The 27,919-nt window shown below is 42.1% G+C and overlaps 1 protein-coding gene across 3 annotated transcripts in view; it reads left to right on the forward strand.

Annotated features, from left to right (window-relative positions):
- Positions 1-27,919, forward strand: part of camk1b (calcium/calmodulin-dependent protein kinase Ib) — an 83,453-nt gene that overhangs the window by 37,392 nt on the left and 18,142 nt on the right. Inside the window, exon 1 of one of the 3 annotated variants that reach the window (XM_029694386.1) lies at positions 10,224-10,384. The exons of the other annotated variants lie outside the window; for them this stretch is intronic. Within the exon in view, the coding sequence (XP_029550246.1) occupies positions 10,338-10,384 (47 nt within the window). The 5' untranslated portion in view covers positions 10,224-10,337. Of the gene's footprint in view, positions 1-10,223; positions 10,385-27,919 lie in introns of those variants that run through there. 3 annotated transcript variants of the gene reach the window in all.

The raw sequence follows: 27,919 nt of genomic DNA on the forward strand, positions 1-27,919 counted from the left end.
GCGTGATGGGACAAGGACATCCCGGCCGGCCAATGAATCCGAGCCTCACGCTTATCACCTGTTGAAGGCGTGAATTCCAGCGAGGCGTGGATTTCATTGGCCTTGTTAGGCATGATTGTAGATCCTTCAACCTAAGTTGCGAGAGAGTGCAACTCCCCAAAGTATGTTGTACCTCGTTTCCATCCTTTAGGGAGCAGTAGTTATATTCATGACGTTATGTTTTTATCTCTTGTTCTCCTTCACCAAACAAAGATTTATTTTAGCTCATATTCCTAGCTGCCTCTTAACTATCCCATTTTGTCTGTCTTCTCAAGTTGCCTCAAAATCAGTAGCTGTTTTTACACAGGGGTTTATATGCCATTGCACCCTGGAGTGTGTTGTGAAGCTGAAATGGGAGCTCCAGTGCTGTAGGCTACTGTACAGGCTGATGGGAGCTGTGAAACATAAAAACACATATCGATCATTTCCATAGATGACAGACAGACCCTTACGAGGGACAAATCTGTGTGTGTATGTTTATGTGTGGTGTTCACCATGTGGTCCCCCTCATGCCATTCCTTTGTAGCAGAAATTCTTTGATCATGGCCTCAGTTTGTGTCCTCGGCTGTGTTTTGATCTTATTCAGCCTCACTCCACAACACAATAGCTGACTGATCAATCTGCCCTACAAAACAAGTACAAGGAATTTATGTATCTATTATTTTCTCATTCATAGTAATGAAGCACTCTAATGACAAAACATTTAAATAACTGAAATTGTAATTCAGGGCCTTGTCTACCACCTACCCAATGATGTATTCTGTCACACAGAGGGAGGCTGATGAGGCTTATTGGGGAGAACAACTTTCTTTCTACTCACTGTCTTGATCCACATTGATACAGGTACTGATGTGCCTCTATTAGGATGTAATGAGTCCCTTTAAGTAAATATTTTTCAGTACTGGTAATGAATCTGACTTAATGTGGAGAGTTTGTAAAGGTGACTTTGAACAATACCTTTTCAATGATAAACTATGTTTGTGTGTATGTGTGTGTGTGTGTGTTAATCTGTGTTGTTGTGTGTATGTGTGAGTGTCCTGCTGCTGCCGCATGTGTTTCTGTAATTAAAACAGATCTGGATGAATGATGCACACACAGTTAACATCACCACATCTAGGACTGGACGATATGGCCTAAAAATCATATCTCCATTTTTTTTCAAACGTATGGCCGATTCACAATATATATATTGATAAAACAATATATATATATAAATAAGCGTTGTTATACAATTAAAGGTCAAATACACTGCATTTCAAACAGTCAGCAATAATTTAATGAATGCAGGGTTTGTGAAGTTATACCTAGACTAAATAAAAGTATAAGACCCACTAATAATGTCATTTTTATATCGAAATAGTTTAACCTGCTTTTTGTTGTTGCAATAATCACTGATCTGGCTTTGAAGTCTATCTATGAAAATTCCCTTTTTTGTTACAAGAACCATGCATAATGCACATTCACTAATAATCCCAGAAACCCTAGACACACCACAATTCGCATACTGCCCCAACAGATCCACAGATGCCACAATCTCTATTGCACTCAACACTGCCTTTTCCCACCTGGACAAAGGAACACCTATGTGAGAATGTTCATTGACTACAGCTCAGTGTTCAACACCCTAGTGCCCTCAAAGCTCATCACTAAAATAAGGACCCTGGGATTAAACACCACCCTCTGCAACTGAAACCTGGACTTCCTGAACGGCCGTCCCCAGGTGATAAGGGTAGGAACAACACATCTGGACTCCCGAGTGGCGCAGCGGTCTAAGGCACTGCATCTCAGGGTAAGAGGCATCATTACAGTCACTGGTTTGAATCCAGGCTGTATCACATCCGGCCGTGATTGGGAGTCCAACAGGGCAGAGCACAATTGGCCCAGCGTCGTCCGGGTTTGGCCGGGGTAGGCCGTCGTTGTAATTAAGAATTTGTTCTTAACTGACTTGCCTAGTTAAATAACTGTTAAATAAAAAAATAAAAATCTGCCATGTTGATTCTCAACACAGGGCCCCCTCAAGGGGTGCGTGCTTAGTCCCCTGCTGTACCCCTTGTTCACCCACGAATGCGTGGCCACGCACAACTCCAACACCATCATTAAGTTTGTCCAAGACACAACGATGGTAGGCCTGATCACCGACAAGGACGAGACAGCCTATAGGGAGGAGGTCAGAGACCTGGCAGTGTGGTGCCAGGACAGCAACCTCTCCCTCAACGTGAGCAAGACAAAAGAGCTGATTGTGGACTACAGAAAAAGGAGAGCCGAGCAAGCCCCCATTCACATCGACGGTGTTGTAGTGGATTTGGTTCGAGAGCTTCAATTCCTTGGCTTGTGGTGCCAGGAAAACAACCTCTCCCTCAATGTGAGAAAGACAAAAGAGATGATTGTGGACTACAGGAAAAGGAGGGCCGAGCACACTCCCATTCACATTGATGGTGCTGTAGTGAAGCTGGTCGAGAGCTTGAAGTTCTTTGGCGTCCACATGCTAATAAACTATCATGGTCCAAATAAACAAAGATGTGAAGAAGGCTCGACAACGCCTCTTCCCCCTCAGGAGACTGAAAAGATTTGGCATGCGTCCTCAGATCATGAAAAAAAAATTCCTGAAAAATTTCTACAGCTGCACCATCGAGAGCATCCTGACTGGTTGCATCACCACTTGATATGGTGCTACAGAGGGTAGTGCGTACGGCCCAGTACATCACTGGGGCCAAGCTTCCTGCCATCCAGGACCTCTATACTAGGCGGTGTCAGAGGAAGGCCCTAAAAATTGTCAAAGACTCCAGCCACTCTAGTCGTAGACTGTTCTCTCTGCTACTGCACGGCAAGCAGTACCAGAGCACCAAGTCTAGGTCCAAAAGGCTCCTTTACAGCTTCTATCCCCAAACTGCTAAATAGTTAATCAAATGGCTACCCAGATCACTTTATCCCTAACTACAGTGGTTCCTCCTTTAAAAGTTGCGTGCTTACACCGCGGGACTTAGTGGTATCCAGCGTCATGGCTTCATTGCTCCAGACCACCACAAGGGGGAATTAGAGCACTAATTATGCATTTGGGTCCCAAGGTTTTTATATGACCAATCATATCGAGTGGTTCCAATGACGAATTTGACGTGAGTCACTAGTCCCTGGGTGAAGATGGCTGACAAAACATTACGGCGAAACTAAATGTAAGTAGTTATAACGAGTCAAGCAAAACATTTCCAATTGAGAGGAATATGTTAGTTAATGTAGAGACAAACGCTTGTGCATATTTTTTTGTCATAAAGTTAATTTCCGAAAATCGCTATTTATTTATCTATTTAGCAAGTTATCTGACAAGCTAACTTTAGCCAGCTAGCTAGCTAGTGTTATGACATGAGAATGAATTTGTAATTCGTTTTTGTTTAATGTTATAGGGACTCCTGAAAAAAACAGCATACCAGGCTGTCGTCTTGTGAAACAGTGAATGGGAAGAATCTAGCTAGCCAAAGCATTTACTGCAAATTGAATGTACAATTGTGTAAGCTTGCCTTGCAATGCAGCTGAAGTAACATAGCTAGCTAACTATTTTCTTGCTTAGTGTAGTGGATGATAAAAATAACTGTGTGCCTATGGATGTGTGGCTAGCTACAGTATGTAGCCGATCTGTGTATGGACCCTAAAAGTTTGGTATGAATATTAGTTCAGAACCTATCATCATCATCAGCTATCATAGTTGTTGTATCAGCTTCAATCTGAATGGTATTAATGAAGGCTATGGATAGAGTAGAATATAATAACTTTATTTTGCCATGTATGCAACTCCTATATACATGTACTGTAGTTATTACCACGCATGAGATCCCCACATTGTAGCCTGTACATTGAATATATTCACTGATCATGTACTCTTCCTTGGCAAATAAAGGTGGGGTTCAGGTATGAATCTCTGAGACATTATTTTTCAGTCATATCAAACTCCATTCTTTGAAGGATGCTGTGTCTGCATGTATGTATTACAATTATACACTTCAACAGTGTTTACCACTCTTGCTCCTGGGACATCAATGATTACACATTGTAACTATGCAATGGAATAGAAACATGATTTAAGTAAAGGCTAATTTGTAATTCATATATACAGAAATATCTAACTCCCTTCATCTGCATTAATCTGAGGACACAGGATAGTATTTCAATGAGATACTTAACCTCTCTAGGGTAGGTGGCACCAAATCGTCCCACCTACGTAACAGCCAGTGGAATCCTGTGGCGCGTTATTCAAATACCTTAGAAATGCTATTACTTCAATTTCTCAAACATATGACTATTTTACAGCATTTTAAAGACAAGACTCTCGTTAATCTAACCACACTGTCCGATTTCAAAAAGGCTTTACAACGAAAGCAAAACATTAGATTATGTCAGCAGAGTACCCAGCCAGAAATAATCAGACACCCATTTTTCAAGCTACCATATAATGTCACAAAAACCCAGAAGACAGCTAAATGCAGCACTAACCTTTGATGATCTTCATCAGATGACACACCTAGGACATTATGTTATACAATACATGCATGTTTTGTTCAATCAAGTTCATATTTATATCAAAAACCAGCTTTTTACATTAGCATGTGACGTTCAGAACTAGCATACCCCCCGCAAACTTCCGGCGAATTTACTAACAATTTACTAAATTACTCACGATAAACGTTCACAAAAAGCATAACAATTATTTTAAGAATTATAGATACAGAACTCCTTTATGCACTCGATATGTCCTATTTTAAAATAGCTTTTTGGTGAAAGCACATTTTGCAATATTCTAAGTAGATAGCCCGGCATCACAGGGCTAGCTATTTAGACATCCAGCAAGTTTAGCCTTCACCAAACTCCGATTTACTATTAGAAAAGTTTGATTACCTTTGGTGTTCTTCGTCAGAATGCACTCCCAGGACTTCTACTTCAATAACAAATGTTGGTTTGGTCCCAAATAATCCATAGTTATGTTCAAACAGCGGCGTTTTGTTCGTGCGTTCAAGACACTATCCGAATGGTAAATAAGGGTTACGAGCACGGCGCATTTCGTGACAAAAAATCTCTAAATATTCCATTACCGTACTTCGAAGCATGTCAACCGCTGTTTAAAATCAGGGAGAAGGGGGAGAAGGGGGAGAGGGATGAAGTGAAGGAGAGAGACAGTTATTGTGTGCGTGCGTGGTCTCACCTGATGTCCACACTAAGTGGCTACAGAGTACTTTATACTGAAAAACAGACACATGAGGACAAACAATAGAAGATCATGTCAATAGAAGATACTGTATGTGACGCAGACACCTATCGGAGTGTACTTGAAACATTTAAATATAGAGCGCTATGTGTCTCACCACTTGGTTATTGCAAGGCTAACCCCCAGGGAAATCATGACTTGGCAGCAACAGATAACCCAGTGAAAATGGCTGTGTTTATGTGGTATAAGTCAGAAAATTAGCAGCTGACATCTTAAGGGTTTTTTAATTAATACATGTGAGACAGGTTCCATGTACAACAAAACAGGCAGAGAGGAAGAGAGAAAAAGTACACAGAACAGTTTAATTACCTCTGGTTATGGACACTTTTGCCAGCAATAAAGCTTCCATGGCCTGTTCCTCGGACAGTGAACATCTGGCAATATCTACATTTTCGACCCCTTGATCAGCTCGCTCTCTGAAAATAAAGAAAATTGCTTATTTTTTGCAGATATGAAAACAATAACTGAGATATGACCGTTCAATCTAAAGCAGCAGATGTCATTTTCAGGATACGTCAATACAGCACAGAAAGCTTAACACCAGACTGGTATTGTGGTTGTTCATTAGGTGATGGGAAATATGCAATGATACCTGCACCATCTACACACTGCAAAGACTCTTCTCTATTGTACACGATGACCCATTGCTCTGAGACTTCTTTGACCATTCTAAAGTCCGCATGGGGCATCCTTGCCTTATGGTCGCTGACTTTCTGTTGTAACTCTTCATCTGACATATCAGAATAGCATTCCCTGACAAACATATTGTGTTCTGTCATCCTTCTGTAAAGAAAAGCTAACCGTTACACTGTCATGAAATATGATTATCTATATATATATATATCGACTATGAAACAAATGTGACGGGGCCTGCTTATGAGTTGCCATGAAAGAAAGTTCTGCATTGTTGGTTAAGGGCTTGTCATCTAATGACTAACTTCTTGTAGCAGGCATTAGGCTATAGAAAATGAGCACAGGTCTCATCAACAATCGCTCAAGCCCACGTCCTAGTAATTAGCCAGCTAATCTTTATATCTGAAGTTTAGCCAACTTGGATATTTTTGCCAACTAACTAGGCTGAACAGTTGAATTGTTATGAACACATCCTTCTGTCTGTCTCCAATTGTTTGAAAAGCTTGTTAGCCTGTCCACTTTGTTCAGATGTTGAAATCAAGTGGCTTACCTTATTTCTCAGAATGAGACCTTTAGTTGCCAAAATTCCTTATATAAATTGTGTTTTATGCTTATTGCACATTTATAAAACACAGACTGGACCGCTAGTATAACAGTCTTTGGCTAAAATGCTGCTAGCGGTAGCCCAATGACACGAGTGACAAACTAGGCATTAACTTTCCAGAACCAATGTACATTGATACTCTTGTTTTGGTAGTGTCTGCTCTGAACGCAATTTGAGTAGTTGAGACATAAAAAGGGTATCGTTACTTTTTCTAACTTCTCCTCTATTACAGTAAAATAAGGTCCCAATGTGTTTTGGTGTTCCATATGACCGATTATGTTGGACTTAACCTCAAATGCAAATAGCCAGTTGAAACCGCTTGTCAGAGAGGAAGATGTGATCTCTCAACTATGTTGGCGTGAGAGGCAGGGGGAGAGGCTTAGTGTGTGTGTAAACCATAGAGGAAGAGGCAAAGCGTTAAAATCTGTCCAAAATAAGCCCTATGTGTTTCTATGGGCTTTGTTAGGGCCATTGTTAGGGCTGAGACGTGCATCTCTTCATTATATACAGATCTCTGGTGTAAATGGGAAGTTGCACATAGCACAGAAGGAGCAAAGGAGAACAAGCGGAAATAAACGCTCCTAAAAATGAAAAATAACCAAACCTCGATTCTTGTGATACAGGCATTTGGAATATCGTGCAAAAACTAAAATTCTAAATAATATTTCCCAGCCCTTACCTAACTCCAATCAACTAAAATCCTCTCCCCTGCACTATGTTCATCTCTTTCTGTTTATTTTGTCTCTCTTCTCCTAAGTTGCCTCATAATCAGTAGCTGTTTTCACACTGGGGTTTATATGCCACTGGGCCCTGGAGTGTGCTGTGAAGCTAAAATAGGAGCTCCAGTGCTGTAGGCTACTGTACAGGCTGATGGGAGCAGTGAAACATAAAAACACATATTGATAATTTCCATAGCTGACAGACTGACTTCATGTAGGGTGAGTGTTATCCTGAAATAGACAAGTAGGATAGGCAAGAGTTCAATGGAAACAGAAGCACACTGACACACACGAACATACGCATGCACACTAAAAATAATTGAAAATGTTTAGACCCCTCAGGCAATTTCCAAAGAGGAATATTTGAATGATCCATGAGCAAATATGATTAATTGATCGCCATTTACATTTTTTGGCAGAATGTCTTGGTTGATTATATGGTATTTTAATAGCTGTGTATCTTTCATTGTTGTTACTTTCTGATGACACAGTGACCTACAGTGGGGTAAAAAAGTATTTGATCCCAGGCTGATTTTGTACGTTTGCCCACTTACAAAGAAATGATCAGTCTATAATTTTAATAGTAGGTTTATTTGAACAGTGAGAGACAGAATAACAACAAAAAAATCCTGAAAAACGCATGTCAAAAATGTTATAAAATTATTAGCATTTTAATGAGGGAAATAAGTATTTGACCCCTCTGCAAAACAGGACTTAGTATTTGGTGGCAAATCCCTTCTTGGCAATCACAGAGGTCAGACGTTTCTTGTAGTTGGCCACCAGGTTTGCACACATCTCAGGAGGGATTTTGTTCCCACTCCTCTTTGCAGATCTTCTCCAAGTCATTAAGGTTTCGAGGCTGACGTTTGGCAACTCGAACCTTCAGCTCCCTCCACAGATTTTCTATGGGATTAAGGTCTGGAGACTGGCTAGGCCACTCCAGGACCTTAATGTGCTTCTTCTTGAGCCACTCCTTTGTTGCCTTGGCCATGTGTTTTGGGTCATTGTCATGCTGGAATACCCATCCACAACCCATTTTCAATGCCCTGGCTGAGGGAAGGAGGTTCTCACCCAAGATTTGACGGTACATGGCCCCGTCCATCGTCCCTTTGATGAGGTGAAATTGTCCTGTCCCCTTAGCAGAAAAACACCCCCAAAGCATAATGTTTCCACTTCCATGTTTGACGGTGGAGATGGTGTTCTTGGAGTCATAGGCAGCATTCCTCCTCCAAACACGGCGAGTTGAGTTAATGTCAAAGAGCTCCATTTTGGTCTCATCTGACCACAACACTTTCACCAGTTGTCCTCTGAGTAATTCAGATGTTCATTCGCAAACTTCAGACGGGCATGTATATGTATTCTTGAGCAGGGGACCTTGCGGGCGCTGCAGGATTTCAGTCCTTCACGGCGTAGTGTGTTACCAATTGTTTTCTTGGTGACTATGGTCCCAGCTGCTTTGAGATCATTGACAAGATCCTCCCGTGTAGTTCTGGGCTGATTCCTCACCGTTCTCATGATCATTGCAACTCCAAGAGGTGAGATCTTGCATGGAGCCCCAGGCCGAGGGATATTGACAGTTCTTTTGTGTTTCTTCCATTTGCGAATAATCGCACCAAATGTTGTCACCTTCTCACCAAGCTGCTTGGCGATGGTCTTGTAGCCCATTCCAGCCTTGTGTAGGTCTACAATCTTGTCCCTGACATCCTTGGAGAGCTCTTTGGTCTTGGCCATGGTGAAGAGTTTGGAATCTGATTGATTTCTGTACAGCACTTTGAGATATCAGCTGATGTAAGAAGGGCTATTTAAATACATTTGATTTGATTTGATTTGATTGATTGTTTCTGTGGACAGGTGTCTTTTTTACAGGTAACAAGCTGTGGTTAGGAGCACTCCCTTTAAGAGTGTGCTCATAATCTCAGCTCGTTACCTGTATAAAAGACACCTGGGAGCTAGAAATCTTTCTGATTGAGAGGGGGTCAAATACTTATTTCCCTCATTAAAAGGCAAATCAATTTATAACATTTCTGACATGCATTTTTCTGGATATTTTTGTTGTTATTCTGTCTCTCATTGTTCAAATAAACCTAACATCAAAATTATAGACTGATCCTTTCTTTGTCAGTGGGCAAACGTACAAAATCAGCAGGGGATCAAATACTTTTTTCCCCCACTGTATAGCCTGTCAGTTGCTTTACTGTTTATCAGTATATTGTTCGCACTGGGCATGGCCCACAAATTACATAGCACTCCCTAACCAGCCTCATTCTCCGCCCATAATGTATTGTGTAGTAGTGGTTTTCTTTTAAACGTTCCCAGCTGTGTTCAGGGAACAGGCAGATCTTGGGTGTCTGTTCCCACACTCTCAGTGACCTCTCTGGGTAGACTCTGGGGTTTCTCAACAAACTGTATACTGTACAACTGCCATTGCCAGTGCCATTTTTACTTCTAAATGGCCTAGTAATACATAGAAAGGACAGTCCGGGCCCTGGCAGTAAACCCAGGCTTACGAAGGGAAAATATTTCACAGCACTTCAATATAGCTATTCTGTACAATCCCAGAATGCCTGGCAAAGCAGAGAGAAGGGGAGCAGGAAATGGAGCGTGTGAGGAGATGAGGGGGAAGCGAAGAGGAGACCAGGAGGTAGGGAAAGCACTGGAATAGTTTAAAATCAATAAAGCTGGGATTGTTTGAGAGTGAGCTGTGTGTGTGTGTGTGTGAGAGAGTGAGATAGGCTCTGAGAAAAGCCTGAAAACACCAGGTCAGCACATGCAGTGGGCCTGTTATGGATACGAAGAGACATGGGGACATTGTCTCTGCAATACCTTTACAATGTTTTTTGTTGTTGTTGCAATTGGTTGAAGTTTATGTCCAAATCTATTTTTGATTTCAAAATGAGAAAAATGCTGCCTTGACAGAATCCATCTGGTCTTAGTCAGAGCCAGTGATATGTCTGTTCTCTTGGACACAGGGCAGCTGGCCATCTGGACCGCTTCAGCAGGCCGCTTCAGAGCTGGGAGGCTTCAGAATGATGGATCACCCACCTCTTTGAAACAGGGAAACTCTGTGTTCCTCACCACCTGTCTTTCTAAGATGTCCTACATTGTTCTTATCTCTTCATCTTTGGAACACACTATGAGGTGTGTTGAAGCTTTGTAAAGTATTCTAGCCTCAACTCCAGTTGATCTGTGATGGCTGTACTGAAGGTTCTCGTAAACTTTGATGTTTGGAGGATGTTTCAATGCATAGTGTCCCTCTGGTTCTGTCTAGAACGTCAGACTCTTCCATGTAGGGAGCATGATCGGATATGTCTGTCTCATTTTCTCTGGAGGATATCAATAATGTTTACTCTTCAAAAGACATGTAAATCTTATTCAATGGAACTCCAGTTTGGTGGAGTGAAGAGCCCACCTGGAGTTGTCCTATGATATGCAGTATAGTTAACCTCTAAGCATCTTGTGCTTTACCTGCTTCAACAGTACTCCATAATGAGGGGCCTCCTCACTGGAGTGGACTGCTTTGAGAGCGAGAGAGAGAGAGAATGAACATAGTTATTGTATATGGACTACAAGGTTCCTGTTTCATTGATAAGCTCTTCTGAATGGAGACAGAGGCTCCTATAGATGTACTGTATAGATTATTTTTACCATAAAACTATTCTATTTACTATAGACCTTTCATAGGTAGTTGTACTCCATCTCCATGGAGGTAGTCTAGGTGAGTCTGGAGAGGCAAGGGAGCAGGTGTCACTCCCAGCATGGAAAACACAGGGAGATGTCCCACTCAATCAATTATTCAGCCTCCCCCTCGCTCCCCTCTACCCCTCCATACTAACCTAACAGGTGTAGAAACACACCTGAGCAGAGTTTTCACTTCCGTTTTTCAGGGGAAACTACTATATCCCTGAAAAACGGATGTTAGCGTTTTCTGGCAACTCCACATAGACTAGTCCATACTCCGTTAGCCTCCCTCTATATACAGTATAATTCGGAAAATCCTCAGACCCCTTCACTTTTTCGACATTTAGTTACGTTACAGGCTTATTCTAAAATGGATTAAATAAATGTTTTCCCTCATCAAGCTACACACAATACCCCATAATGACAAAGCGAAAACTGTTTTTTAGAAACTTCTGCAAATGTATTAAAAATAAAAACTATTTACATAAGTATTCAGACCCTTTGCTATGAGACACGAGATTAACATCAGGTGCATCCTGTTTCCATTGATCATCCTTGAGATGTTTCCAGAACCTGATTGGAGTCCACCTGTGGTAAATTCAGTTGATTGGACATGATTTGGAAAGTCACTCACCTGTCTACATAAGGTCCCACAGTTGACAGTGCATATCAGAGCAAAAACCAAGCCATGAGGTTGAAGGAATTGTCCGTAGAGTTCCGATACAGGATTGTGTCGAGGCGCAGATCTGGGGAAGAGTACCAAAAAATGTCTGCAGCATTGTAGGTCCCTAGAACAAAGTGGCCTCCATCATTCTTAAATGGAAGAAGTTTGGAACCTAAAGGCACCTAAAGGACTCTCAGACCATGAGAAACTAGATTCTCTGGTCTGATGAAACCAACATTGAACTCTTTAGCCTGAATGCTAAGCGTCACATCTGGAGGAAACCAGGCACCGCTCCTCACCTGGCCAATACCGTCCCTACAGTGAATTATGGTGAGAAGAGGCGTTCATAGTGGACTTCTAGTCCGACTCAGGAGACATGCACACCATCCACTGCTTCCGAGTATATTACTCGCTAATGTTCAGTGTCTGGACAATAAAGTAGACAAGCTCAGGGTGAGGATCCCCTGCCAGAGAGACTACAGGGACTGTAACATAATCTGTTTCATGGAATCATTGCTCTTGGGATATACTGTCTCCGTTCATACAGGGTTCTCAGTACATCGCGCAGACAGGAATGAAGAACTCTCCGGGAAGAAGTAAGGCGGTGGTGTATGTTTCATGATTACCTGAACCCCGCCCTGTGCAACTGGGTCCTGGACTTCCTGACGGGCCCCCCCAGGTGGTGAAGGTAGGAAACCTCACCTCCACTTCGCCTATCGTCAACACAGGGGCCCCACAAGGGTGAGTGCTCAGCCCCCTCCTGTACTCCCTGTTCACCGAAGACTGCGTGGCCATGCATCCCTCCAACTCCATTATCAAGTTTGCAGACGACACAACAGTAGGCCTGATTACCAACAATGACGAGATATTCTACAGGGAGGAGGTGAGGGCCCTGGCGGAGTGGAGCCAGGAAAATAACCTCTCCCTCAATGTCAACAAAATGAAAGAGCTGATCATGGACTTCGGGAAACAGCAGAAGGAGCACGCCCCTATCCACATCGACAGGCCCGCAGTGGAGAAGGTGACCAAACTGAAAGATTATTGGAATTTGTGTGGGTAGCTAGACAGACTGACAATAGTTAAGGTGAACAGGGGGTCACGGGTCAGGTGACTGTGGAATGGATGAGACTGAGGCATGAATTTCTTTAACCACAAAGTGGTATATTTACTGGGTAGTTTGTCTGTGCTGCATAACAAAGGCAACCGAATAACAAGTATCCAATCAAATTCAAATCAGAAAGTCAACCCATAACAATCATTCTCATTATTAACAGAATGAGGTAATTCAGCAATAAGGTTCCATAGCAAGTCATTTTTCCCAAAATTGTTTACAGACAGATTATTTCACTTATAACTCACTGTATCAAAGCATCTGCAAAATATATGTAATATACACTATCGTTCAATAGTTAGAAGGCTAGGTGAGAATGCAAAGATGCCATCAAGGCAAAGGGTGGCTACTTCGCAATAGATAGTACCCGCAAAACAACAGTCTCAACGTCAACAGTGAAGAGGTGACTCCAGGATGCTGGCCTTCTAGGCAGATTTGCAAAGAAAAAGCCAAATCTCAGACTGGTCAATAAAAAGGAAAGATTAAGATGGGCAAAATAACACATAAACTGGACAGAGGAACTCTGCCTAGAAGGCCAGCATCTCGAAGTCGCCTCTTCACTATTGACGTTGAGACTGATGTTTTGCGGGTACTATTTAATGAAGCTGCCAGTTGAGGACATGTGAGGCGTTTGTTTCTCAAGCTAGACACTCTAATGTACTTGTCCTCTTGCTCAGTTGTGCACCGGGGCCTCCCACTCCTCTTTCTATTTTGGTTAGAGCCAGTTTGCACTGTTCTGTGAAGGGAGAAGTACACAGCGTTGTAAGATATCTTACATTTCTTGGCAATTTCTCAAATGGAATAGTCTTCATTTTTCAGATCAAGAATAGACTGACAAGTTTCAGAAGAAAGTTCCTTGTTTCTGGCCATTTTGAGCCTGTAATCGAACCCACAAATGCTGATGCTCCAGATACTCAACTAGTCTAAAGAAGGCCAGTTTTATTGCTTCTTTAATCAGAACAACAGTTTTCAGCTGTGCTAACATAATTGCAAAAGAGTTTTCTAATGATCAATTAGCCTTTTAAAATGAGAAACTTGGATTAGCTAAAACAACGTGCCATTGGAACACAGGAGCGATGGTTGCTGATTATGGGCCTCTGTTCGCCTATGTAGATATTCCATTAAAATTAAGCTGTTTCCAGCTACAATAGTCATATACAACATTAACAATGTCTATACTGTATTTCTGATCAATTTGATGTTATTTTATTGGACAAAAATGTTTACTTTTCTTGTAAAAACAAGGACATTTTTAGGTGACACCAAGCTTTTGAACGGTAGTGTATGTATGTAACATTTTATTTTGTTTTATTTAAATTATTTACATTGTCTTCTCTTTACAGGTTCGAATTTTCAGAGTAAATAACTCACAGACACTAGAGAAGCTTTAACCAAGTTTAATTCTTCCCAAAGGGTCGACACAGCTGTATTCAGGCCAAAAACATTTTCCCATCATCACAAGTATATATACTCCACTTTAGACACCCCTCCTTCTCTCTAATCCTTACATGTTATGGTTCGACAGGAAGAGGGTAACAGGATAATAAACCATTATTTCTCCCTTCAGAGGATCTGACGTGACCTCCTAACCTCCTCAACCCCTAATTCGCCTAATCCACAGATGTCCTCTCGTATCACCTATCGCACTCCCGTGACTCCCTCCCGTCCATCCAGCACATTCCGCAGCCACTCTCTCTTTCTACATAGAACCATTAACTTCTCACTCCTTTATACAGTATATTATGCATCTGATCTATCATGTCTTTAATATCTCAATGTTCAAAGTTTACCCTGAATCCAACTCAGCAGTAGCCATTTGCTTTCCAAAAGATGTTTTGCAGCAATTGTATTTTGAAATATTGCGATATGGCTGGGCCTCTACTTTTTTTTCACTGACAGTCGGAACTTAAGAATCATCTATTTGGTATTTGCACGTTGCCAAAAATCGGGGCTCTTCCATCTGTAGGAAATCTGATTTAAAACAATCCACAGTTAATTTTTTTTATAGAGAATCAGAGAAATTATGCTACCCTCTGCCTATTGGCTACTTAGCTTAGTCAAGCCTGTCTCAAAATACAACACTGACCCTTTAAGACTTTTACCTGACTGGCTTTTCAAAGATGTCTAGAAATGTACACATTTTGTGCTCTTGTATGATGCAGTCCCTCCCCTATTGCTGACTACAAATGATCTACAGTATAACTGGGCTAATAACTCACTAACTAGCAAAGTATATGAACAAAATGTGCACATGTGGCCACATGCAGCTCTCACTTTGATCTCAAAACAAGCACATCTACTCATGACCACAGCTGTAAACACAGTCCAGATCAAAGTAATTGGCACAGATCCATATATGGCGATGTTCTATTTGCATATAGGCCTACTGCAGCTCTGATTGGTTATGCTGCACTGGTCTGTGTAGAGTATGGGCTGAGTTGTGTGTGTCAATGCAATAGAATCCTACTCGATGCGTTCTGCCTACAACAAAATCTCTTGCATAGTTCGTTTTGTTTCGGTATGTTTCAAAAGTGGCTAATATTGCATTGATTCCATCACAATTGCCACAGAAAAGGGAAACGTTGATAGTGTTTACTCAACTTTGTGGAGTTTTCCCTGTTAAATTCAATCTCCTGCTTCTCTCTGTGGGCTTATACAGTATTTCTTCTGCCCAGCAGCACGCGCGCAGTTTAGAGGTAACATTGTCCATGAGTTTATTGCTAAAATTCCTAACTATCCCTTTAAAGAAAACAATGCATAAATGCAAAACAACAACAAACATTTCAGCTTCGACTTTTTCTCGTTGTTGTTGACTGCATCACATTTGATTTACATATGATTAACTTTAGATTTTGTATTTTTTATTTTTTTTATTTCACCTTTATTTATCCAGGTAGGCCAGTTTAGAACAAGTTCTCATTTACAACTGCGACCTGGCCAAGATAAAGCAAAGCATTGCGACAAAAACCACACAGAGTTACACATGGGATAAACAAACGTACAGTCAATAACACAATAGAAAAAATCTGTATACAGTGTGTGCAGAGGAAGTAAGGAGGTAAGGCAATAAATAGGCCAATAGTGGCGAAGTAATTACAATTTAGCAATATACACAGGAGTGATATATGTGCAGATGAGGATCTGCAAGTAGAAATACTGTTGTGCAAAAGAGCAGAAAAACAAAAACAAATATGGGGATGAGGGAGGTAGTTGGTTGGATGGGCTATTTACAGATGGGCTGTGTACAGCTGCAGCGATTCGTAAGCTGCTCTGACAGCTGACGCTTAAAGTTATATACTGTGGCTAATATACAATATACTGTATAGAGAAAGGGAGTTTGACAGAAGGGAAGAAAAGAGACTAAGAAGGGTGATATAAATAGTCACTTGTGAAGGTGAGAGAGGGATGAGCTGAAAGGTAGGAGAGAGTTGGATGAGGGAGAGACAGAGAGATAAACACACAGAGGACAGAGGGAAAACTAGAATCAGAGAGAGAAGAAAGGAGGAGTGTAGATACCTGGGTTGTTTACTTCCGCCCTAGGCAGCTCCTCCTGTTAGTAACATGTTTTGGTAACAGGAGGATTCTGAGGGATAGACCTGCACATGCACACTGTAGTGACAGCATGGGCCCTGTTGTTGTGGCTTCAGAGAATCAGTAATGACACCATTGCATGCAAGCAGTGGGCTAAGTTTACGTTAAATAAAAAGGTCAGGTCAATCGGTCATCTGTCCTGTGAGAGGAAACTAGTACCAATTTAGCCTCACCATATAAAAGGAGGAATAGAAATATCAACGTTTGTCTCAGCTAGCTCAGTGCCATTCTGTCTCATTTATTTTTAAGTATTAGGTTTTAATGTAATTTTAACATGCCTGTTTAAATACTACAGCTGAGGAATTCAAGTCACAGTGCATTTCGAGCCTTTTAACTTGATTCTACAACTCCCCCAGAGTTTGTACCAGGATGTAATCATTCAGTGAGCTCATCAGTTGCTAATGGGCCTACCGCTACCACCATAGATCTCTCTTTATTTGATGTCCAACAGCGATAGCATGGGAAGGATCAGTCAAGAGAACACAGTGTCTTGAGGAATGCTTTGTGTTCTGACTAACTGCCCCCCCGTGACTCTTTATGCTTTTCTTTAATAAATAAGAAGCCAGTCATTAGCTGGGTCCTGTATGGTGGCTCTGCTGGGTTTTTTCTGGGTGTAATTGGCTGTTCCCCAGATTGAGTCACAGGGATAACAGTCCCATTCTAGGTCTCCAGCTGGTTGCGGTCAGCAACATATATGACCAGACCGCCCACCTCTGTGGTGGCGACCTCACTTTCTGTCCATTATCACTGTGGTAACTGGATCCTGGAGATGGAAGGTTGTAGAGGGGATGGTGTGTGTGCTTGTGTGGGGGGGTGTTAGGGTTCCAAAATCCCAAACTATCCCTTTAAAGAAAACAATCCACAAATGCAAAATAACAACAAGCACTTCAGCTTCGACTCTGCTTTGCATATGCAATTTTTCTGATTGTTGTTGACTGCATCACATTTGGTTTACAGATGACTAGTATTTGATATATATAAAGAGAAAGAGATTGTGACAGAGAAAAGGAGGGAAAGAGACTGAGAAAGGGTGATATAAATAGTAACTTGTGAACGTAAGAGAGAAGTGTGCTAGAAAGTAGGAGAGAGTTGGATGAGGGAGAGGGAGAGAGACAGAGAGAGAGTGAACACACAGAGGACAGAGGGAGAGATATAGGGAAACAGAATGAGAGAGAGAAGGAGAAAGGAGGAGTGTAGATACCTGGGTTGTTTGCTCTGGCCCTAGTAAGCTCCCCCTGTTAACAACATGTTTTGGTAACAATAGGAATCTGAGGGAGAAACCAGTGTTCATTTTGGCACTTTTTAAAAAACTAAAATATCATTAAGACTTAGTCACATTTTTTGTCATTTGAATAATGCTTTTGTCTAGTTATTGTCAAAATGACAAAAACAGTGGGCCATTTTAGTCACATCAGTGATTTATGTTTACTATACTGTAGGTTAATGAGGTAATACAAATGTGACTTCTAAGTGCACAAACATATATAGCTGTCATGCCCTGACCTTAGAGAGTCTGTTTTATTCTCTATTTGGTTAGGTCAGGGTGTGACTTGGGTGGGCAAATCTATGTTTATATTTCTTTGTTGGCCTAGTATGGTTCCCAATCAGAGGCAGCTATTTATCGTTGTCTCTGATTGGGGATCATACTTGGGCAGCCCTTTTTCCCACCTGAGATTGTGGGATCTTGATTTTGTATAGCTGCTGTGTAGCCTCCAGAACTTTATGTTTTTGTATTTTGTTGTTTTTTCGGTGTCATCAATAAAAGTAAGATATACGCCTACCACGCTGCACCTTGGTCTCCTCATGCATTTTGGCAAACTCCAAGTGGGCTGTCATGTGCCTTTTAGTGAGGTGTGGTTTCCATCTGGCCACTCTACCATAAACACCTGATTGGTGGAGTGCTGCAGAGATGGTTGTCCTTCTGGAAGTTGTTCCCATCTCCACAGAGGAACTCTGGAGGTCTGTCAGAGTGACCATAGGTTCTTGGTTACCTCCCTGACCAAGAACCGCCCTTCTCCCTCGATTGCTCAGTTTGGCTATGCGGCCAGCTCTAGGAAGAGTCTTGGTGGTTCCAAACCTCTTCCATTTAAGAATGATAGAGGCCACGGTGTTCCTGTGGACTTTCAATGCTGCAGAAAGGTTTTGATAACCTTCCCCAGATCTGTGCCTCATCACAATCCTGTCTCGGAGCTCTACGGACAATTCCTTCGACCTCATGGCTTGGTTTTTGCTCTGACATGCACTGTCAAATGTGGGACCTTAGGTAGACAGGTGTGTGCCTTTCCAAATAATTTCCTGTAACAAAATTTGGAAAAAGGGAATTGGTCTGAATACTTTCTCTCTCTCTGCACACACAAGCGCAGAGAGAGAGAGAGACAGGGAGAGAGCAAGAGAGAGCGAGAGAGAGACAGTCACTCAATCACCAGATGGTGCTGCAAATTATTGGAAAAGTAGTATGGGTTGCACCTCCGTCACTTGGTTGCGTCATTGCCATTGTTATCAACGTTTCCACAGACAGCGCAGCCACATTGATGTCCAGAAGTAGAATAAGGACTAATCATTGTTGAGAGAAAAACGTAGCTAGACTGTTGTTTTACTATTAAACTCAATGCTGCTATTGTTTTACATTTAGTAAAGCAGCTTGTGTTTCTTAACCAAGCAAAGTGTAGCTAGCTAGAAGGCTGGTGGTGACTGGTTAGTTACTGGGAAGCAAGAAAGCCCTCTGCGCGATGTGTATAATCTGAGGCGGAGCCAGAGCGGAGCATGTCTGCCTACACTCATCTCTTGCTACTAGGCAGCTCACCAGCTGATGTAGGCTGTGTGGCGGGAGTGGTGCGTCCCACTGCTGAAACAGAACTGTTCTCCACATTTGTGCTGCTTATATTAATTTTACTTATCACTGAAAAGCTCTCAATCTCTCCGAAAACTCTTGTCCAGCACTTAATAGTCAGATTTTAGCCACAGAGAAAATGTAGTCTCGTTTTATTCAACTGAAATGAAAATCATTTTCGTTTAGTTATAGTTTTTTCTGGGTCTATTTAGTCAGTTATGTTCTTGTCTTTCCACAGAAAAATAGGTGTTTGATGAATGTTTTAGTCATTATTTTTGTTGATGAAATTAACACTGGGAGAGACCTGCACATGCACACTGCAGTGACTGTATGGGCCCTGTTGTTGTGGCTTGTGGCTTCAGAGAATCACTAATGACAGCATTGCATGCAAGCATTGGGTCATGTTTAGGTTAAATAAAGAGGTCAGGTCATCTGTCCTGTGAGAGGAAACCAGTACCAATTTAGCCTCACTAGAGCCTCACCATATGAAAGGAGGAATGGAAATATACATTTTTGTGTTAGCTAGCTCAATGTACTTCTGTCTCATTTATTTTTAAGTATTAGGCTTTAATGTAATTTTAACGTATTGTTTAAATACTACAGCTGGGGAATTCAATTCACACTGCCTTTTGAGCTTTTTAACTTCATTCTCTGAGACTGGTCCCCTAACTCCATTCTAACAATTCCCCCAGAGTCTGTACCAGGATATACAGTGGCTTGCGAAAGTATTCACCACACTTGGCATTTTTCCTATTTTGTTGCCTTACAACCTAGAATTAAAATAGATTTTTGGGGGGTTTGTATCATTTGATTTACACAACACAACACTTTGAAGATCCAAAAATATGTTTGATTGTGAAACAAACAAGAAATAAGACCAAAATACTGAAAACTTGAGTGTGCATAACTATTGAACCCCCAAAAGTCAATACATTGTAGAGACACCTTTTGGAGCAATTACAGCGTCAAGTCTCTTGGGGTATGTCTCTATAAGCTTGGCACATCTATCCCATTCTTCAAGGCAAAACTGCTCCAGCTCCTTAAAGTTGGATGGGTTCCACTGGTGTACAGCAATCTTTAAGTCATGCCACAGATTCTCAATTGGATTGAGGTCTGGGTTTTGACTAGGCCCTTCCAAGACATCTAAATGTTTCCCCTTAAACCACTCGAGTGTTGCTTTAGCAGTGTGCTTAGGGTCATTGTCCTGCTGGAAGGTGAACCTCCGTCCCAGTCTCAAATCTCTGGAAGACTGAAACAGGTTTCCCGCAAGAATTTCCCTGTATTTAGCGCCATCCATCATTCCTTCAATTCTGACCAGTTTCCCAGTCCCTGCCGATGAAAAACATCCCCACAGGATGGCGTTCTCGGGGTGATGAGAGGTGTTGGGTTTGCGTCAGACATAGCGTTTTCCTTGGTGGCCAAAAAGCTCAATTTTAGTCTCATCTGACCAGAGTACCTTCTTTCATATGTTTGGGGAGTCTCCCACATCCCTTTTGGCGAACACCAAATGTGTTTGCTTATTTTTTTCTTTAAACAATGGCTTCTTTTCTGGCCACTCTTCCGTAAAGCCCAGCTCTGTGGAATGTACGGCTTAAAGTGGTCGTATGGACAGATACTCCATTCTCCGCTGTGGAGCTTTGCAGCTCCTTCAGGGTTATCTTTGGTCGCTTCGTTGCCTCTCTGATTAATGCCCTCCTTGCCTGGTCTGTGAGTTTTGGTGGGCGGCCCTCTCTTGGCAGGTTTGTTGTGGTGCCATATTCTTTAAAACATTTTATAATGGATTTAATGGTGCTCTGTGGGATGTTCAAAGTTTCTGATATTTTTTTTATAACCCAACCCTGATCTGTACTTCTCCACAACTTTGTCCCTGACCTGTTTGGAGAGCTCCTTGGTCTTCATGGTGCCGCTTGCTTGGTGGTGCCCCTTGCTTAGTGGTGTTGTGGATTCTGGGGCCTTTCAGAACAGGTGTATACATACTGAGATCATGTGACAGATCATGTGACACTTAGATTGCACACAGGTGGACTTTATTTAACAAATGATGTGACGTCTGAAGGTAATTGTTTGCACCAGATCTTATTTAGGGGCTTCATAGCAAAGAATACATACAGTTGAAGTCGGAAGTTTACATACACCTGAGCCAAATACATTTAAACTAAATTTTTCACAATTCCTGACATTTAATCCTAGTAAAAGTTCCCTGTTTTAGGTCAGTTAGGATCACCACTTTATTTTAAGAATGTGAAATGTAAGAATAATAGTAGAGAGAATGATTTATTTCTGCTTTTATTTCTTCCTTGCTGAGCGGCCTTTCAGGTTATATCGATATAGGACTCGTTTTACTGTGGATTTAGATACTTTTGTACCTGTTTCCTCCAGCATCTTCACAAGGTCCTTTGCTGTTGTTCTGGGATTGAGTTGCACTTTTCTCACCAAAGTATGTTAATCTCTAGGAGACAGAACATGCTTCCTTCCTGAGCGGTATAACGGCTGCGTGGTCCCATGGTGTTTATACACTGCTCAAAAAAATAAAGGGAACACTTAAACAACACAATGTAACTCCAAGTCAATCACACTTCTGTGAAATCAAACTGTCCACTTAGGAAGCAACACTGATTGACAATACATTTCACATGCTGTTGTGCAAATGGAATAGACAACAGGTGGAAATTATAGGCAATTAGCAAGACACCCCCAATAAAGGAGTGGTTCGGCAGGTGGTGACCACAGACCACTTCTCAGTTCTTATGCTTCCTGGCTGATGTTTTGGTCACTTTTGAATGCTGGCGGTGCATTCACTCTAGTGGTAGCATGAGACGGAGTCTACAACCCACACAAGTGGCTCAGGTAGTGCAGCTCATCCAGGATGGCACATCAATGCGAGCTGTGGCAAGAAGGTTTGTTGTGTCTGTCAGCGTAGTGTCTAGAGCATGGAGGCGCTACCAGGAGACAGGCCAGTACATCAGGAGACGTGGAGGAGGCCGTAGGAGGGCAACAACCCAGCAGCAGGACCGCTACCTCCGCCTTTGTGCAAGGAGGAGCAGGAGGAGCACTGCCAGAGCCCTGCAAAATGACCTCCAGCAGGCCACAAATGTGCATGTGTCTGCTCAAACAGTCAGAAACAGACTCCATGAGGGTGGTATGAGGGCCCGACGTCCACAGGTGGGGGTTGTGCTTACAGCCCAACACCGTGCAGGACGTTTGGCATTTGCCAGAGAACACCAAGATTGACAAATTCGCCACTGGCACCCTGTGCTCTTCACAGATGAAGCAGGTTCCCACTGAGCACATGTGACAGACGTGACAGAGTCTGGAGATGCCGTGGAGAACGTTCTGCTGCCTGCAACATCCTCCAGCATGACCGGTTTGGCGTTGGGTCAGTCATGGTGTGGGGTGGCATTTCTTTGGTGTGGGGTGGCATTTCTTTGAGCACACCTCCATGTGCTCGCCAGAGGTAGCCTGACTGCCATTAGGTACCGAGATGAGATCCTCAGACCCCTTGTGAGACCATATGCTGGTGCGGTTGGCCGTGGGTTCCTCCTAATGCAAGACAATGCTAGACCTCATGTGGCTGGAGTGTGTCAGCAGTTCCTGCAAGAGGAAGGCATTGATGTTATGGACTGGCCCGCCCATTCCCCAGACCTGAATCCAATTGAGCACATCTGGGACATCATGTCTCGCGCCATCCACCAACACCACGTTGCACCACAGACTGTCCAGGAGTTGGCGGATGCTTTAGTCCAGGTCTGGGAGGAGATCCCTCAGGAGACCATCCGCCACCTCATCAGGAGCATGCCCAGGCGTTGTAGGAAGGTCAAATAGGCACGTGGAGGCCACACACACTACTGAGCCTCATTTTGACTTGTTTTAAGGACATTACATCAAAGTTGGATCAGCCTGTAGTGTGGTTTTCCACTTTAATTTTGAGTGTGACTCCAAATCCAGACCTCCATGGGTTGATAAATTGGATTTCCATTGATTATTTTTGTGTGATTTTGTTGTCAGCACATTCAACTATGTAAAGAAAAAAGTATTTAATAAGATTATTTCATTCATTCAGATCTAGGATGTGTTATTTTAGTGTTCCCTTTATTATTTTTTTGAAGTATACTTGCGTACTATTGTTTGTACAGATGATCGTGGCACCTTCATGTGTTTGGAATTTGCTCCCAAGGATGAACCAGACTTGTGGAGGTCTACAATTTATTTTCTGATTTCTTTTGATTTTCCAATGATGTCAAGCAAAGAGGTACTGCGTTTGATGGTAGGCCTTGAAATACATCTACAGGTACACGTCCAATTGACTCAAATGAATCTTCTATAGCCATGCCATCATTTTCTGGAATTTTCCAAGCTGTTTAATAAAGGCACAGTCAACTTAGTGTCTGTTAACTTCTTACCCACCGGAATTGTGATATAGTGAATTATAACTGAACTAATCTATCTGTAAACAATTGTTGGAAAAATGACTTGTGTCATGCACAAAGTAGATGTCTTAACCGCATTGCCAAAAATCTAGTTTGTAAACAAGACATTTGTGGAGAGGTTGAAAACAAGTTTTAATGACTCCAACCTAAGTGTATGTAAACTTCTGATTTCAACTGTACATGTGGGTAGAGTTATTTAAGTGACTTATGCATAGATAATAACAGAGAATAGCAGCAGCGTAAAAGAGTGTGTGGGGGCTGGGCAATGCAAATAGTCTGGGTAGCCATTTAATTAGATGTTCTGTATTCTTATGGCTTGGGTGTAGAAGCTGTTTAGTGCCTCTTGGTCCTAGACTTGGCACTCCGGTACCGATTGCCATGCGGTAGCAGAGAGAACAGTCTAAGACTAGGGTGGCTGGAGTCTTTGACATTTTTTTTGCCCTTTCTCTGACACCGCCTGATACAGAGGTCCTGGATGGCAGGAAGCTTGGCCCCAGTGATGTACTGGGCCGTACGCACTACCCTCTGTAGAGCCTTGCAGTCGGAAGCCGAGCAGTTGCCATTCCAGGCAGTGATTTAACCTCTCTGGGAAATGTGGGACACCCCGTCAACAGCCAGTGAAATAGCAGAGCGCCAAATTAAAAACAACAAAAATCTCATAATTCAAATTTCTCACACATACAAGTATTATACACCATTTTAAAGATAATCTTCTCGTAAATCCAACCACAGTGTCCGAGTTCAAAAAGGCTTTACGGCGAAAGCATAGCATTAGATTATGTTAGGACAGCACCTAGACAAGAAAAACCACAGCCATTTTCCAAGCAAGGAGAGGCGTCACAAAAACCAGAAATAAAGCTAAAATTAACCTGTTAGGGCTAGGGGGCAGTATTTACACGGCCGGATGAAAAATGTACCCGATTTAATCTTGTTACTACTCCAACCCAATGACTAGAATATGCATATAATTATTGGCTTTGGACAGAAAACACCCTAAAGTTTCTAAAACGGTTTGAATCGTGTATGTGAGTATAACAGAACTCATATGACAAGATCTTGTTCTTCTTGTCTCTGTTTATTGAAGACTGAGGATCTTTGCTGTAACGTGACACTTCCTACGGCTCCCATAGGCTCTCAGAGCCCGGGAAAAAGCTGAATGATGTCATTCCAGCCCCAGGCTGAAACACATTTGCGCTTTTGGCAAGTGGCCGATAAGAGGATAATGGGCTTAGGCGCGTGCACGAGTCGATCCCGTGCTTTATTTTCTTTTGTCTATTTACCGAAACGCAGATTCCCGGTCGGAATATTATCGCTTTTTTACGAGAAAAATGGCATAAAAATTGATTTTAAACAGCGGTTGACATGCTTCGAAGTACGGTAATGGAATATTTAGAATTTTTTTTGTCACGAAATGCGCCGTGCTTGTAACCCTTATTTACCATTCGGATAGTGTCTTGAACATAACTATGGATTATTTGGGACCAAACCAACATTTGTTATTGAAGTAGAAGTCCTGGGAGTGCATTCTGACGAAGAACACCAAAGGTAATCAAACTTTTCTAATAGTAAATCGGAGTTTGGTGAAGGCTAAACTTGCTGGGTGTCTAAATAGCTAGCCCTGTGATGCCGGGCTATCTACTTAGAATATTGCAAAATGTGCTTTCACCAAAAAGCTATTTTAAAATCGGACATATCGAGTGCATAGAGGAGTTCTGTATCTATAATTCTTAAAATAATTGTTATGCTTTTTGTGAACGTTTATTGTGAGTAATTTAGTAAATTGTTAGTAAATTCGCCGGAAGTTTGGGGGGGTATGCTAGTTCTGAACGTCACATGCTAATGTAAAAAGCTGGTTTTTGATATAAATATAAACTTGATTGAACAAAACATGCATGTATTGTATAACATAATGTCCTAGGTGTGTCATCTGATGAAGATCATCAAAGGTTAGTGCTGCATTTAGCTGTCTTCTGGGTTTTTGTGACATTATATGGTAGCTTGAAAAATGGGTGTCTGATTATTTCTGGCTGGGTACTCTGCTGACATAATCTAATGTTTTGCTTTCGTTGTAAAGCCTTTTTGAAATCGGACAGTGTGGTTAGATTAACGAGAGTCTTGTCTTTAAAATGGAGTAAAATAGTCATATGTTTGAGAAATTGAAGTAATAGCATTTCTAAGGTATTTGAATAACGCGCCACAGGATTCCACTGGCTGTTACGTAGGTGAGACGATTTGGTGCCACCTACCCTAGAGAGGTTAATCACTAACCTTTGATGATCTTCATCAGATGGCACTAATAGGACTTCATGTTACACAATACATGTATGTTTTGCTCGATAAAGTTTATATTTATATCCAAAAACCCCATTTTACATTGGCGTGTAATGTTCAGAAATGTTTTGCCTCCAAAACCACCGGTGAATGAGCACATCAATTTACAGAAATACTCATCATAAACTTTGATAAAAGTTACAAGTGTTATGCACAGAATTATAGATAAACTTCTCCTTAATGCAACCGCTGTGTCAGATTTCCAAAAAAGCTTTACGTCGAAAGAAAACTTTGCAGTAATCTGAGTACAGCGCTCAGACATCAAAACAAGCCATACAGATACCCGCCATTTTGGAGTCAACAGAAGTCAGAAATAACATTATAAATATTCACTTACCTTTGGTGATCTTCATCGGAATGCACTCCCAGGAATCCCAGTTCCACAATAAATGTTTGTTTTGTTCGATAAAGTTCATCTTTATGTCCAAATACCTCAATTTTGTTCAAGCGTTGAGTCCAGCACTCCAAATTCACTAAGCGCGCGAGTTTAGTCCAGACGAAAAGTCAAAATAGTTCCATTACAGTTCGTAGAAACATGTCAAACGATGTATAGAATCAATCTTTAGGATGTTTTTATCATAAATATTCAATAATATTCCAACCGGACAATTCCTTTGTCTTTAGAATTGAAAGGAAAGGCACCTAGCTCTCACGGTCACGCGCATGTTTGAGCTATCAGCTCTTATTCTCTTCCCATTCACAGTAGAAGCCTGAAACAAGGTTCTAAAGACTGTTGACATCTAGTGGAAGCCTTAGAAAGTGCAATATGACCCCACAGACACTGTATACTGGATAGGCAATCACTTGAAAAACTACAAACCTGATTTCCCACTTCCTGGTTGGATTTTTTCTCAGGTTTTTGCCAGCCATATGCGTTCTATTATACTCACAGACATCATCCAAACAGTTGTAGAAACTTCAGAGTGTTTTCTATCCAAATCTACTAATTATATGCATATTCTAGCTTTTGGGCCTGAGTAGCAGGCATTTTACTTTGGGCATGTTTTTCATCCAAGCTACTCAATACTAACCCCCTTTCCTAGAGAAGTTAACCAGTCAGGATGCTCTCAATGGTGCAGCTGCAGAACCTTTTGAGGATCTGAGGACCCATGTCAAATCTTTTCAGTCTCCTGAGGGGGAATAGGTTTAGTTGTGCCCTCTTCATGACTGTCTTGATGTGCTTGGACCATGTTAGTTTGTTGATGTGGACACCAAGGAACTTGAATGATGTCATCTCCTTTGTTTTGTTGACATTGAGTGTGAGGTTATTTTCCTGACACCACACTCTGAGGGCCCTCACCTCCTCCCTGTAGGCCGTCTCATTGTTGTTGGTAATCAAGCCAACCACTGTAGTGTCGTCTGCAAACGTCTGCATGGCATAGGCAGTCATGGGTGAACAGGCAGTACAGGAGAGGGCACCAGTGGGAACGCACCCTTGTGGGGCCCCAGTGTTGAGGATCAGCGGGGTGGAGATGTTGTTTCCTACCCTCACCACCTGGGGGCGGCCTGTCAGGAAGTCCAGGACCCAGTTGCACAGGGTGGGGTCGAGTCCCAGGGTCTCGAGCTTAATGACGAGTTTGGAGGGTACTATGGTGTTAAATGCTGAGCTGTAGTCGATGAACAGCATTCTTACATAGGTATTCCTCTTGTCCAAATGGGTTAGGGCAGTGTGATTGTGATTGCGTCGTCTGTGGACCTATTGGGGCGGTAAGCAAATTGGAGTGGGTCTAGGGTGTCAGGTAGGGTGGAGGAGATATGGTCCTTGACTAGTCTCTCAAAGCACTTCATGATGACGGAAGTGAGTGCTACGGGGCGATAGTCATTTAGCTCAGTTACCTTAGCTTTCTTGGGAACAGGAACAATGGAGGCCATCTTGAAGCATGTGGGAACAGCAGACTGGGATAAGGATTGATTGAATATGTCCGTAAGCACACCAGCCAGCTGGTCTGCGCATGCTCTGAGGACGCGGCTAGGGATGCTGTCTGGGGCGGCAGCCTTGTGAGGGTTAACACGTTTAATTGTTTTGCTCACGTTGGCTGCA

The sequence above is a fragment of the Salmo trutta genome, chromosome 16, assembly GCF_901001165.1.
Source record: "Salmo trutta chromosome 16, fSalTru1.1, whole genome shotgun sequence".
NCBI classification, from domain to species: Eukaryota; Metazoa; Chordata; class Actinopteri; order Salmoniformes; family Salmonidae; genus Salmo; species Salmo trutta.